The sequence below is a fragment of the Haemaphysalis longicornis genome, unplaced genomic scaffold (genome assembly GCF_048455015.1).
Source record: "Haemaphysalis longicornis isolate Haplotype H1 unplaced genomic scaffold, Haemaphysalis longicornis Haplotype H1 scaffold_13, whole genome shotgun sequence".
Taxonomy (NCBI): domain Eukaryota; kingdom Metazoa; phylum Arthropoda; class Arachnida; order Ixodida; family Ixodidae; genus Haemaphysalis; species Haemaphysalis longicornis.
This window is the reverse complement of record NW_027526233.1, coordinates 35,531,877-35,544,089: the sequence shown is the minus strand read 5'-3', so window position 1 is coordinate 35,544,089 and position 12,213 is coordinate 35,531,877. Positions and strand designations below refer to the sequence as shown.

General features: G+C 46.9%; 1 protein-coding gene across 2 annotated transcripts; it reads right to left on the bottom strand.

Moving 5' to 3' along the window:
- Positions 1-362: 362 nt before the first annotated feature.
- LOC144164278 (uncharacterized) lies at positions 363-9,506 on the bottom strand. Of its 2 annotated transcripts, none has more exons than XR_013321129.1 (5): positions 7,847-8,171; positions 7,500-7,678; positions 4,994-5,146; positions 3,631-3,747; positions 363-916 (listed from the first exon to the last, which is right to left on the bottom strand). XR_013321129.1 is itself a non-coding variant. In XM_077694789.1 (5 exons), exons 1-4 carry the CDS (start codon positions 9,387-9,389, stop codon positions 3,638-3,640), a joined length of 432 nt encoding a protein of 143 aa, XP_077550915.1. In that variant the 5' UTR covers positions 9,390-9,506; the 3' UTR covers positions 363-916; positions 3,631-3,637. The 2 variants fall into 2 exon arrangements, 1 of the variants encoding a protein (XP_077550915.1); XM_077694789.1 differs by lacking the exon at positions 7,847-8,171 and adding an exon at positions 9,383-9,506 and having other exon boundaries at positions 7,517-7,678.
- Positions 9,507-12,213: the final 2,707 nt, after the last annotated feature.

Below are 12,213 nucleotides of genomic sequence, written 5' to 3'. Positions count from 1 at the left end.
TTGTAGTCCTGTAGTGATCCTGTAGTATGTCATAGTCCTGTAGTAATCCTGTAGTATGTCGTAGCCCTGTAGTAATCCTGTAGTGATCCTGTAGTATGTCGTAGTCCTGTAGTAATCCTGTAGTATGTCACAGTTCTGATGCTCTATTGCGAGAATCATGCCTGTCTTATCGAAGTCCTGATGCTGTGTTATGTATTCCTGGCGTCTTGCAGTCCTGACCTGTCGCACAATGCATTCATAACAATTCTGTTGCAGCAAATATCAGTATTTTTGAATCCAGCCTAGCACTGTATTTGGGCTGTCCACTGTAAGTGAACAGTTAAGACAGCCCAAATATGCCACGAGCCCATGCACAGGCAAACTGAAGAGAATACAAAAATTTTATTTTAGTTTCCTTCATGCACACACAGCTCCAGGCTCGAAAAAACAAGTACAAGTACCATTAGAATTGGCTTGCCGAAGGCTGAAAGTGCACCGTCCCTAACTACACGCATTATGGATGATCCGCGCAATTCTAACGCTGCAAAGTTGTCTGAAGCTGCAAAAACCTTATAGTAAATACACTACATTCCCAGGGAAAAGCCACCAATAGCTACAGGCTGCCACTAATGAATTGTACAGCTGCAGAAAGCCACAAAAAAACTATCAATGCACACCTCATGAAGCACAAAAACGACATTGCAAATTACATCCACCATTAAAAATGCCGCCATTTCTCACAATGACTGTTTAGTATTAAAACGGTAGAGACACTGGCTCTGGTGTTCACACCAGCCAAATTGGCAAACAAGCCCATGTACCTCCTATCGGCGCAGATCAGCGAAATTCTGCGCGAGATATCTAGCCAGAAGCTTGCGGCGCTTGTGCATTTCAGCTTGCTCGCAGACCTTCACTTGGAGGTAATGCCAGAAGGAACCTGCATCGATAGAAAAAAAAAAAAACGAACATTGATGCAAGACAATGACAGGCAGCACAAAAAGACTGAAAATCATACTGCTAATACTGTGTCCTTAAACTGCGCCATTTTATAAAAGCTAAACACGCTTCTGCATGCTGAGCAATAAGAAGTGCTCTCTATTGCTGATAAAGTGCTTTTCACATTACTGTGCCTATTCAAAAACGTTCAATTTAAACGATACCTTGCAAGCCCCTTTCCACAGCGTTCCTGGCAATTCTGGAACAAGTCAAGCCATTAGGACTTAGCTCAGAAAATGTCCTTTCAAAATCAGTTTTGTTTTCATTTTTCAACAAAAACGTGATTTTTGACATGCATTTGCATCACATGGGTGCAGAAAGGGGAGTGGTCTTTGCGCGTCACTGCTACTAAAGAACAATGCATGCCAACCGTAGGTACTCTGCATCAGCGTTTGGTTTTTTATTATCAGGGCATGAAGGGTGAATCAGATGATAATTTTTAAACGTCAGGTTTGCAGTCACACAGTAATAACCCCTGAAATCGGCTGAAAATATCAAGCAGTGCCCGTTTGCAAAGTTACTTCACGATTTTAGGCAGTCTTATTGCCTTTGCGCACATTGTTCTTAGTTGTGTTGTAGTTCTACTTACCACAGGACCATTCAAACAGTTAACAACAGTTTCGGTTTTGTTTCTGCATCGCGAAATCCATATTTAGTGTTACTCTGCAGTTACTCAACTTCAAGCCTACCTGCCATGGTGCCTTGAGCATCCGCTAAACATCCTCACAAAAAAAAAGCATGCCACTCCTGATTTCCCCCCCCCCCCTAAAACGTTTTCTGCAATAAGAACTTCCGATGCAAGTCAAAAGATAACGCCCAGTCACCAGATATCAGTTCCAACGAAAAGAGCACTTCAAACCATCTTTACACATCCCCAGCTGTCCGCCTGCCAGTTTCGTTTCCATACAAGGGTATCTCCAGAGGTCTAGTGCTGCTCCTTAATTGAAATGTCTATTCGGATGGAGTCTCCAATACCTTTTGTACTGTTTCATTTTAAAAATGTTAGGTGCGCTGCAATGCATGAGGCTCATAGTGCTGATCTTTATTATCGCACAACAGCTACTTGGGCAAAGTTTGCGGGGCACGATTTTAGCGCATTGCACCGCATTTCTGTAAGCAAGGCTACAATAGCGAGTCAGAAGGTGATGATAAACCGCAAGTTTGTTTTTAGTGATAACTGACAGTGAACGTCAACAAGCATCAACCACGGAGTTACGTTTTCAACTCCATGCATGTTTTTCCGCATCGCGTGCTTGTCCCGAATACTGTGCTGGCTGTAAATGCAGTCAGTCACTGACAAAATGTTTTTACGTCACACGGGGACACATTGGTGCCTCTGATAATGTCAAATCGCCAGATTTCTTCCAGGGAACCACCCAAAATTGCCCATGTTGAAACGCAGGTTGGACTTCACCGCATGGCACGGGCACCACGCGTGGTAATTTTTTTTATCTTAATTAGTTCTTACCAATGATTTTGCAGAAAAATTTTTTTTCTTGGACCCCTAAAAATCGGTCAATTTTCCAGTGCTAACGAGAGTTAAATTACTACAGCGTGACATCATACTCATAAAACTTTCCCCAAAGAGTTATATATAAGCCAGCTCATAAATCTCTAAGTAAAGTTAAGCAACGATAAAAGTTCAGCAAATTAAACACATTAAAAAGAAAAAGTGCCGATACTCCCTAATGCAAAATTTGCGCGCAGCGTGAACTGCAGTCTTCTCAGTCGAGGTGCGTAGTTGCCGTGTCAATTTAGACAAACAAACTATCAATGCAGACAATCAAAAATGCCTGTTTCAGTAACTGACCATTTTGGATTAAAAGGACCCTGGAACACTCTTTAAACAGTGCCAATAAACCTGCACAATGTTTAGATTACACTGCCAGGAATACCTGAGCCAAATATTACCAGTCCATGTGAAGCGGTGAGCACACAAATCGCGAAAGACGGGGAAAAACCAACCGCGCACTCTTCGCTCTTGGCATGGCCTAAACGACGTCATTGCGGCCATGGCTGTTCAATTGGCTGTCGCTGGTCAACTTTGCGACTCATTTCTCACATTTCTTGTGAGGATTCGCCGTCATCGGCGCTGTGTACCAATCTCTTCTATGCCTAAACATGCACGCGCAGTTTGGTATTTCTTTTGCTGAGTGCGCACGGAGTTTGAGTGAAAAACTCAATACTCTCCTTTCAACGAGACCACTAGGCAACAATTGCTTATTGCTTCAAAAACGCTCTACCAGCCTGAGCGCGCGCTTGCAAGCAGGCAGCCATGCCTGCTTTTTTGTGGCACCAAACCAGAATTGACTTCCCCCCTCCCCCACGTTGCAGAGAATACTCCCCAGCCTATGATATGTCCAAGGACGCCGAAGAGAACGCTGCAAGCCGCCCCCCTCTCCAGGAGAGAGCACACAGCTTTCGTTGCATTGTCCGCAGTCGAGTTGAGAGAGAACAACTATGCGCGATTTCTAATCGCGCATAGTTTCGGTGACAGTAAAGGGCTTTTCATAATTCTTGGAAGGGCGATTTCTAGGACAATAGACTTTACCCCAAACTACATTCCGAGTAGTCGATGGCAAGTGCTGCAGGGTCCCTTTAAAACAGTAAAGACACTGGCCTAGGTTTCCAGCAACCAAATTAGTAAACATGTACCTTCTTATTAGTGCAGATCCACGGACCCTCGTGCTAGATATCTCACTAGCAGCATGTGTCGCTTGCTCATGTCCCCTGGTTCGCAGCCCTTCATCTGCAGGTAGTGCCAGAAGGGATCTGCATCAATAGAACAAAACAATACATGTAATGCAAGACAATGGCAAACAACGTAAAAAGACAGCAAATTAGACTGCCAAAACTGTGTTTTTAACCTCTGCCATTTCATAGAACGAAACACAATGGCTCCACATAGATGAGCTGCGAAGCCGGGCGCAGTCGACGAAGTGCACAAAACAAACCACGTTTGTTCATAATTTGCAAGGCAGCATACTTACCAGTCGTTTTACTGAATTAAACTTGGACAGACTCGAGCTTTATTCTAGAAAACAAACATGGGGCTGTCTGTTTCCCTTACTGTGTGCGTAGCACACAACCCAATTTGCTCGACCAGTGAAGACACCAGACAGGTCGCATTTGGCTGTTAGACATCCATGTGTAAGGCTCGACATGTAAGAGGGTGTGAAACCTATAGTTTTGCATGCACGACCTACCCTCCTTCCTCTGGTCCCCACATGTGCACGCGTAAACCAGCAACCGCTTATATGTGTGTGCTTAGCAAAAACGACAAGAGCAAGCGGCACCCAGAAAATGGCTTCACTGGAATAAAACCCGAAGGGGGGGGGGGGTTTGAAACACAGACTGTTTCGCAGTAAAACGAATGCTCCCCGTGCTAAAAAAGTGGTGCTTTTCTCATTTATATTACTGCAGAGCATAACATTACACTCATAAAACTTCTCTCCAAAAGTATATGCCAGCTTGTAAAACTTTCAGCTAAAGGGGCCATGCAGACACATCACAAGTTTGGTTCATTCGAAAGATTGCCACGTTAAAATCATAGTGACACCACTTTCATCCCCAAATAAGCTATATAAGTAAGGAAAAAGGGAATGGCCATGCAACCCACTAGCTCATTTCCCGCAACAGAACCTAGATATCCTATGTGCCCAGCTGTGCGATTGGCTGAGCCCGGCAAAAGCAAACACAAATTAGGTACGGCTTGCAAGCTTTCCAAATGAGCTATTTGCGCATAAATGTAATGCATATTCATTTTACAGCAGTACGAATGGTGCGAGAAACAATAAAAGTACAAAATACACATAAGCATAGAAATATTGATGAGCACTGCTGTTGGTACTGGGCACACTATGCTTGTTGTTGCTGCACAGCAGTCCGCCGCTTTGGAGTTGTCTTACGTGACCCTGTTTGGCGAACATACCTCATGTTTTACAAAACGATTACTTTCTACAGTAGCAAAAACAAGCCAAGTTCTGGGACTAACAGAAAGAAAGCGTTAAACACCTACTTTCTTCACAGCCAGCGCCATAGAGGGCTCGTGCTGGTAGTGCCGCCAGGCTCGTGCTGGCGCAGCTGGTGTCGGGTGCTGGTGGTTCTGCAGGGCTCATGCTGGCAGGGAGCTGCAGGCCATGTCCACTCTTTTCACTCCCTGGAGAGGTGCCTGAGTCACATGAAAAAGTGTTGCACTCTTAAAACAATACGCAGTACAGGCAATCAGTTTTAATAAAGGCTGTGGCTAGCGTTCCGTCCAGACGGAACGATATACAAGTGCTAAAGTTCCGTCCAGACGGAACAGGGCGCTGCGGGTTATCCTTCCGTCCAGACGGAATACAACTGAGAGCTTAGCGTTCCATCCCGACGGAGCCGGCGTGAAATTTGTACAGTTCCGTCCGGACGAAAGCAAAACCGGCTGATTAGACGCCCTGCTCCACCTTCAGATGTGGTGTAGGGGTTGCTCCTCGGATAATGGCAGTATTGTACCGGGTTCGATTCCCCCCGGACATGCTTGGTTTTTCTTTTTGCGTGGTTGCGCCAGCGTTATGCAACAGCTAACTTCTTGCCCACTTTACAATTGACGCGGTGAGAGCAGTCGGTCTTGATTTCGCACTCAACCGGCTGCTCCGCTACCGCTCAATAGAGCCAAGGCCGACGTGTCCATCGCCAGAGTTCCGATCGCCTCTAGTTCGTAATGGTGATTACTAATTAACGGTTCTTCTGGCTAGTCAATGAGCGGAAGCAGTTCATTCAGCTGGGTAAATATTAAGAACGACTGCCCTCGCTGCTTGTTGTGAAGCGGGGTTTTTTATTTTTTGACGCCCGCGTCTTCTAGCTGCCTCACTCAGAAAATGACGCGCGTCGCGCGCGGCAGTGGGAGGAGCCTGCGACTTGCGCCATTGAGGAGGCACGCGCCTCATGGCGGCAGTTTCGAAGCGCTCGACTCATCCGGCGGGCTCCGCCAGCATAGACCGCCAGAGATTTTAGGCCACCACCCCGGCAGATACTGCATGGGCGCTTTCACTAGCTGTGCGGATGATGTTTTGTAGTACCGTTCTCGCCCAAAATTATAAGCTCCTTTACCGCTCAAGCAACTTCGTGCATGTCTTGAGTGGCATTTTGAGCGGTCGCTCGTGCTCCCGACACCATAGTTTCCCTACACCATTTCGCGGCCGAAGCCGCCGCCATGTTCCTGCCACTGGCCGCGCCGGTCGCAGCGTACCAGTGGTTCCGCTGCAGCGTCAGCGCGCCTGTGGCGTGCGCGGCGCATTTTCGCGGGCAGAAAATGCTCCGTCCGATCGCCTTTCTTGAGTTTTGTAGATTTTTACCCTACCGGTCAAACCACTTCTGCTCATTGACTAGCTAGAGTCACCGTTACGAATCACCATTACGAACTAGAGGTGTTCGGAACTCTGGCGATGGACACGTCGGCCTTGGCTCTATTGAGCGGTAGCGGAGCAGCCGGTTGAGTGCGAAATCAAGACCGACTGCTCTCCCCGCGTCAATTGCAAAGTGGGCAAGAAGTTAACTGTTGCAAAACGCTGGCTCAACCACGCAAAGGGAAAAAAAAAACAAAAAAAAAACAAGCATGTCCGGGGGGAATCGAACCCGGTACAATACTGCCATTATCCGAAGCACAACGCCTACACCAAATCTGAAGACGGAGCACGTCGTCTAATCAGCCGGTTTTCCTTTCACCTAGACGGAACTGTACAAATTTAATGCCGGCGAACGCTAAGCGCTCAGACGTATTCCGTCTGGACGGAAGCATAACCCGCAGCGCCCCGTTCCGTCTAGACGGAACTTTAGCACTTGTATATCGTTCCGTCTGGACGGAACGCTAGCCACAGCCTTTAATAAATTGCTCCGCTTTTAAAGGAATTTAAAGTTTGGTCAATACCATTCTCAGCAAGCACAAAATCGCAAACAAGTCATTCTACTTAGGTGCAGATTGTCCTTTTATGAGACTAACAAGTCACTTTTAGGGTTGGGGCTGTATGAAAAATATAGAGCAATAAGTTGTGTTGCCCACTCATAGTCACATTGTTAGCAAGTCTGCTACAAAACATAAAACAGCATTGCCGTGTTCCTGCACTTTCACTGGAATTGCAGTTTTATGAATTTTTTTTTACTAGGCCTTCTCTTCCAAACAATCTCATTGTCAAAATCCTTTACAGCGAGTAAAGCACTTTCAACGGGCAGTAATTTATGCAGTGCCTGCAAAAAGGCCATGGCTAGCAACTAGATAAACCAATAGCTCAAAATCTTCATATAGAAGCCACGTGACAAGGTCGTGCTGCAGGGCAGTTTTGTTTTCACCCACCCAAAGAAAGGAACCTGTTCAATCAGGCTGTAGGCTCCTTAGATGGTGATGCCACATGTTTGAGGAAGTGAAACCTTCCTGCAACAGTTGACATTACAGCCAACTAAGCATGATAGCAACTGCAGTATCTGGTATGTTGCTTAGCTCATAATAGTGATAAGAAGCCATGCACACAGATGGAGCATTGTTTACGCACTGGTGAAAAGAACTTGCCGGCCACTCCATGTTGAGTGATCGCAGCCCCCGCATCTCGGCCTCCAATTGCACGACCCCCTTCCTTAAAACTGCTACAGGGTCTTGGTCCCTTGCGGCAGCTCGAAGAATGATGTCGACCTTCGCTGATCTTTTCTCTGCCTTCGCAGTTTTTTTGTCTGCCTGCAATGAGAGGTCAAGAGATAACATGCCATACTTGTTCCGAGCCTCGTCCACCATAATGACACCTATTTAGAGCAACAAGCACACTTCAGTGTCATTTTACACGTGTTTAATGATAGTTATGAGGTCAACTTTCATGCAAATATTGACTTCCCCTAATAAACATACCTGAAAGCGGTGGCTATTCTAGCGCCTTGGCATTTATGTGCGTCATGTTCGATAAGAGCATTTACAAATAACATTACTGCAGTGGCTGCTGGCAAGACGGCCTTCACAGAAAAACCACGATTTCGAAGCTCGTACAGTCGGCAAAAGGCTTGTCTATAACGCGCGAGCGGCGTGCTCTAGACTGCGCGCGAGACACTTAGTGAGAACGCCTGGTTTGACACCGGTAGAATGCGAGCATGCGCGACCCGCATCAGCGCGACGGTTCTTTCCCTTGTCGCTGTGCCCGTCGCCTTCAATTCCGTACCTTCTTTCGTCGTGAGAAGCGCTGCCTGCACTGCCGGGCCAGGAAACAATAGCGGAAATGAGCGATTGGTAGTAGAGCGTTGGCTGCGTTTAACTACGCGCAACGCTTTTTTTGCGGCGCCCTACACAATTTAGACAGGAGTGTTTTCCTGTATGCGAGACAACGAACGACAATAGCAGAAAACGCATCGCTGCCGGTGTTTTATAGTATTATTATTATTATTGTTATTTAAAAATACCTTACAGGCCCTTGTTGCAGGGCATTGTGTAAGGGGGGTAACAAAGGGTGAGTGTCGCGACAGAACTGTAAGGGAACATCAAACTTTGAATGAACTTTGAAAGAACGGAACAGCAAATAAAGAGAAAAAGAAGAGAATGTGCAAAAAAAGTCACTTGAAGTGACACATACATAGGAACATTGCAGGTGGGAAGGAATGCAAATATGCGCAATACAACTTAGTAAAAAACACCTACTACACACGACAACTAGTAACTAGATATCGGGCCGTGATCGCTTGCACAGTGCACTGAGTATTGTGGCGTGAGCCCGTCAGCAGTGACATGCAAAGCCGAGCCCTGAAACCGGACAGTGGCGCTCAAGGGACTCATGCAGCTATTGGCGGAACGATAACGCAATGAACAGCTGTGCGCCAAGGCTAACGCACACGAAAAACTCGCACAACGAGCGTTAAGGCGGGTAATCTCCAGTTTTGTTTTCCGGCCCGGCAGCGCAGGCACACAGCGCTTATTACGGTAAAAGGCGTGGAAGCCAAGGCGACGGGTGCAGCGAGGAGGGACACAGCCATCGCGCTGATACGGGCCTCGCATGCACACATTCTACCTATCTTAAACCAGGCGTGATCACTACGTGTCTCCCACGCACTCCGAAGCACGCCGCTCGCGCGTTAAAGCCTTTTGCCGACTGTACGTGAGAATGTGGCTTGGCGACTACTCGACGCCGACACGAACAATGCAGATGAATTCCTAACCCGACTAACTGGTAGCCAGCACAGTCCTAAATAGAGCGTGTTACGTGGAAAATGTGCAAGGTGGTAATACGAGCCATTTTCTTCGGCGTCGGCGCCATATACTGTGAAGCGGATCTCCGCGCCTTCCGACGGCACAGCCGGCATGCCGATATTCATTCCTTACTTTCTGCGGTAGTGGCAGATGTAAAACTGCTAAAAAGCGCTCAGACACTGTTATGCACAATTTAAGGGTAAGAACACTTACCGGTCATGTGAACGATGGTGCCGTCGAATAATCTTCCCGCGTCTCGCCGTCGCCGAGCCAAAACACTTCCCACGCCACGCTCGTAGTCGTCGACGTCCACCACAAAAAAACTACGCTCGTCCGTACGCCCAACGACTTCTCTTCTACCTTCCAAAACATACTGAACGAAAACGTTACACGGTTACGCTTTGTTACACGGTCACACTACGTGCATACGACAACGATCGACCAGCGCAAGAAAAGAAGCGCGGCGTAATGTGAGGGCTGCGGCTACGGCTGGCTACGGCTTCAGTCGGCCTATATAGGCGGCGTTGGTTGATGCCAGAAGATGAAGCCGATGAAGCGATACATGAAAACTCAATCATTTTGGTTGTAATAATGAACATAATTTATTAGCGGGTTACAAACCTCTTGATAAAAATTAGCACTGTATTAACCAGTGATAGCAGCTTCCAACTTCAGCACGGTTCTTTCATGTGTTATCACAGTCTCACAGTCACACCATAGCACACACATCATTTTCCGCACCGTGTTTCTGCACTGTGCTCGGCTACATAGTATGTGCGCTGATTCTCTTTTCTTTTTGCAGTGGTCGGGGCTGCTTTAAGGCCCAACCACATGCAGAGCACTTTCGGCGTTTTCTCGCGTCGACGTCGTCGCCAGAAATGCACGGCTACGCGAGCTGACGCCCGAGCGACGCCGATGTCTACGCTCGCCAGATATCGGCGTCGACGCAGCGCGAGAGAGCATCGGAAAGCGGGCGACAGCGTCCGTCTTCGCGTGGTTTGGGGGCATTCCTTTCAGCAGAAAACAATCGATTTATTTTTAACTTGCGGTAATCGGTTGCCTTGAGACAAATTGCCAGCTATTTCTGTTCGCAAGCGCTTTTCCATTTGTGGCTTGTTCGGCTTTCAACGGGGAGATCGGGGATCTGCGATTTAAATAAGGGAGCTCTGGCTACATCGCATCCAGTATAAGCATAATGTGGCTTGTCTGCAAGATCGGTGCGTGACGTAGCTCCCGTGGCTTGCGCTGACCGGGAATGTGCGATAGCTTTTCTTGACTCAAATGAGGGACCTGTGGTTACATCGCTCGTAGCACTAGCATTATCGTCCTCGGCTCCAAGATCGGTGCGCAAGAAACAAGCGTTACCACTGCTCAAGTCTCTCAAACACGACCAAAACAAAACACATCCGACACTATTTGTGGGCAGCCTCGTTTGGTACACCGAATTCTCTGTGCTTCCCTGTCTCCTTGTGTGGTCGAGGGGTTTGGTGTCGGACTTTCGTTTTGAAGTCCGTGGTTCGAATCCTCAAAAAGCCCCCCCCTTTTTTTTTTTTCGGCGAGGGTTTGATCAGTTTTTTTTTTTTTACAGGGTACAGTCAGGGTGCCAGAGTACCTTGCCTTTTAACCTACAAATGACGTTCGACGGTAACCTCAGTACCAAGGCAGCGCTGAAATTTGTTTTGCTTACACTTTGAATTCATGCACCTGCATTAGGTACATAACATGCAGGTTAAATCAAGAAGCAACTAAAGCAGTTTTGCGAGGTGCGTCATCGTTTATCATCCTATCTTATTTTGTTCAGATTTTACCATGATGACTCGAGATACATTGTCAACATACTTATATAGCAATGAATAAATATGCCAAGTGATTTTCTTTTTTGCTAAAGCTAAAGCCTTGATAATTGCAGTTCAATAATCGATAATAACTGCTCATAAACGACTTCAACAGGATGGCAATTGACGTCCAGCAACGCCCGCTGACGCAGCTACTGGCGCGCGACTTCGCCGGTCTCATGCGGTTGCTCGCCCTCTCCTGAGGGCCCGCGCGTTGACGCCGAACGACGCCGATGATCGCGCGACGCGTGATTTCGCGTCCATGTGGTTAGGACTTTATTGTGGCTGCTTTATTGATTCTCTTTTAGTTTTGTCATTGGTGCTTCACCTGTTCGCCTGCTGCCACGATGTGGGTAGGTGTGGAGTTTGGTTTCAGCTTTTTTTCTCACGTACAATTTGGTTTTTATGGAAAGAAACTTCTTGGGCGTTCGCACCTTTTTATTTTTTTATTGGCTGTGAGTTGCGGTGTCGGGTTTAGGGCGATATTTTGTGTTTTATTTTGTTAGTCGTCGTGTTACAGCGAGCAAAATAGTAAACTCAATTCTGCTCCCGCGTCCCCGGTTTTAAAATTGGAAGTTTCATTTCGTCGTTGATTCTGTGAGCAGGAAAGTGGTAAAAATATTCTCTTTCATCGCAAGAAATAACCACATAACAGCTTTGCAACTGCAGTTGCAAAGCTGTCCTCACGACAGAATTATCTTGTTCGACTGTTGGCTGTTGTGTAGACAGATTCATGTATCGCGACATATTTTGCCACGGCAGCCGCATCTGTAGTGACGACAAGAATCTGCCGTCACGACAGCCGGCTTAGCTACTACAGCATTTTTGTCGTGGTCCTGTTGCAACTACAGACGTCACGACAGCATTTATGCCTCTGTAGTTACTACAAGATTCTGTCGTCACGACAGCCAGCTTTGCTACTACAGCATTTTTGTCGTAGTCTTGTAGTAACGACAGACGTCACGACAGCTGGCTATGTCACGACAGCATGATGGCTGTCGTGACGACAGGTAGTTCTGTTGGGACTACAGGAATGTTTGTCGTTGAGAAGATTGACTCTGTCGTTACGACAGAAATGTGTGTCGTAACAACAGAAAACTTTGTCGTAACGACAGGAATTCTGTCGTATCTACAGAAATTGTGTCGTACGACAGGAATTCTTGTTGGGTTTCTGTCGTATTCCTGTTGACATTTTCGACTGGGAATCGT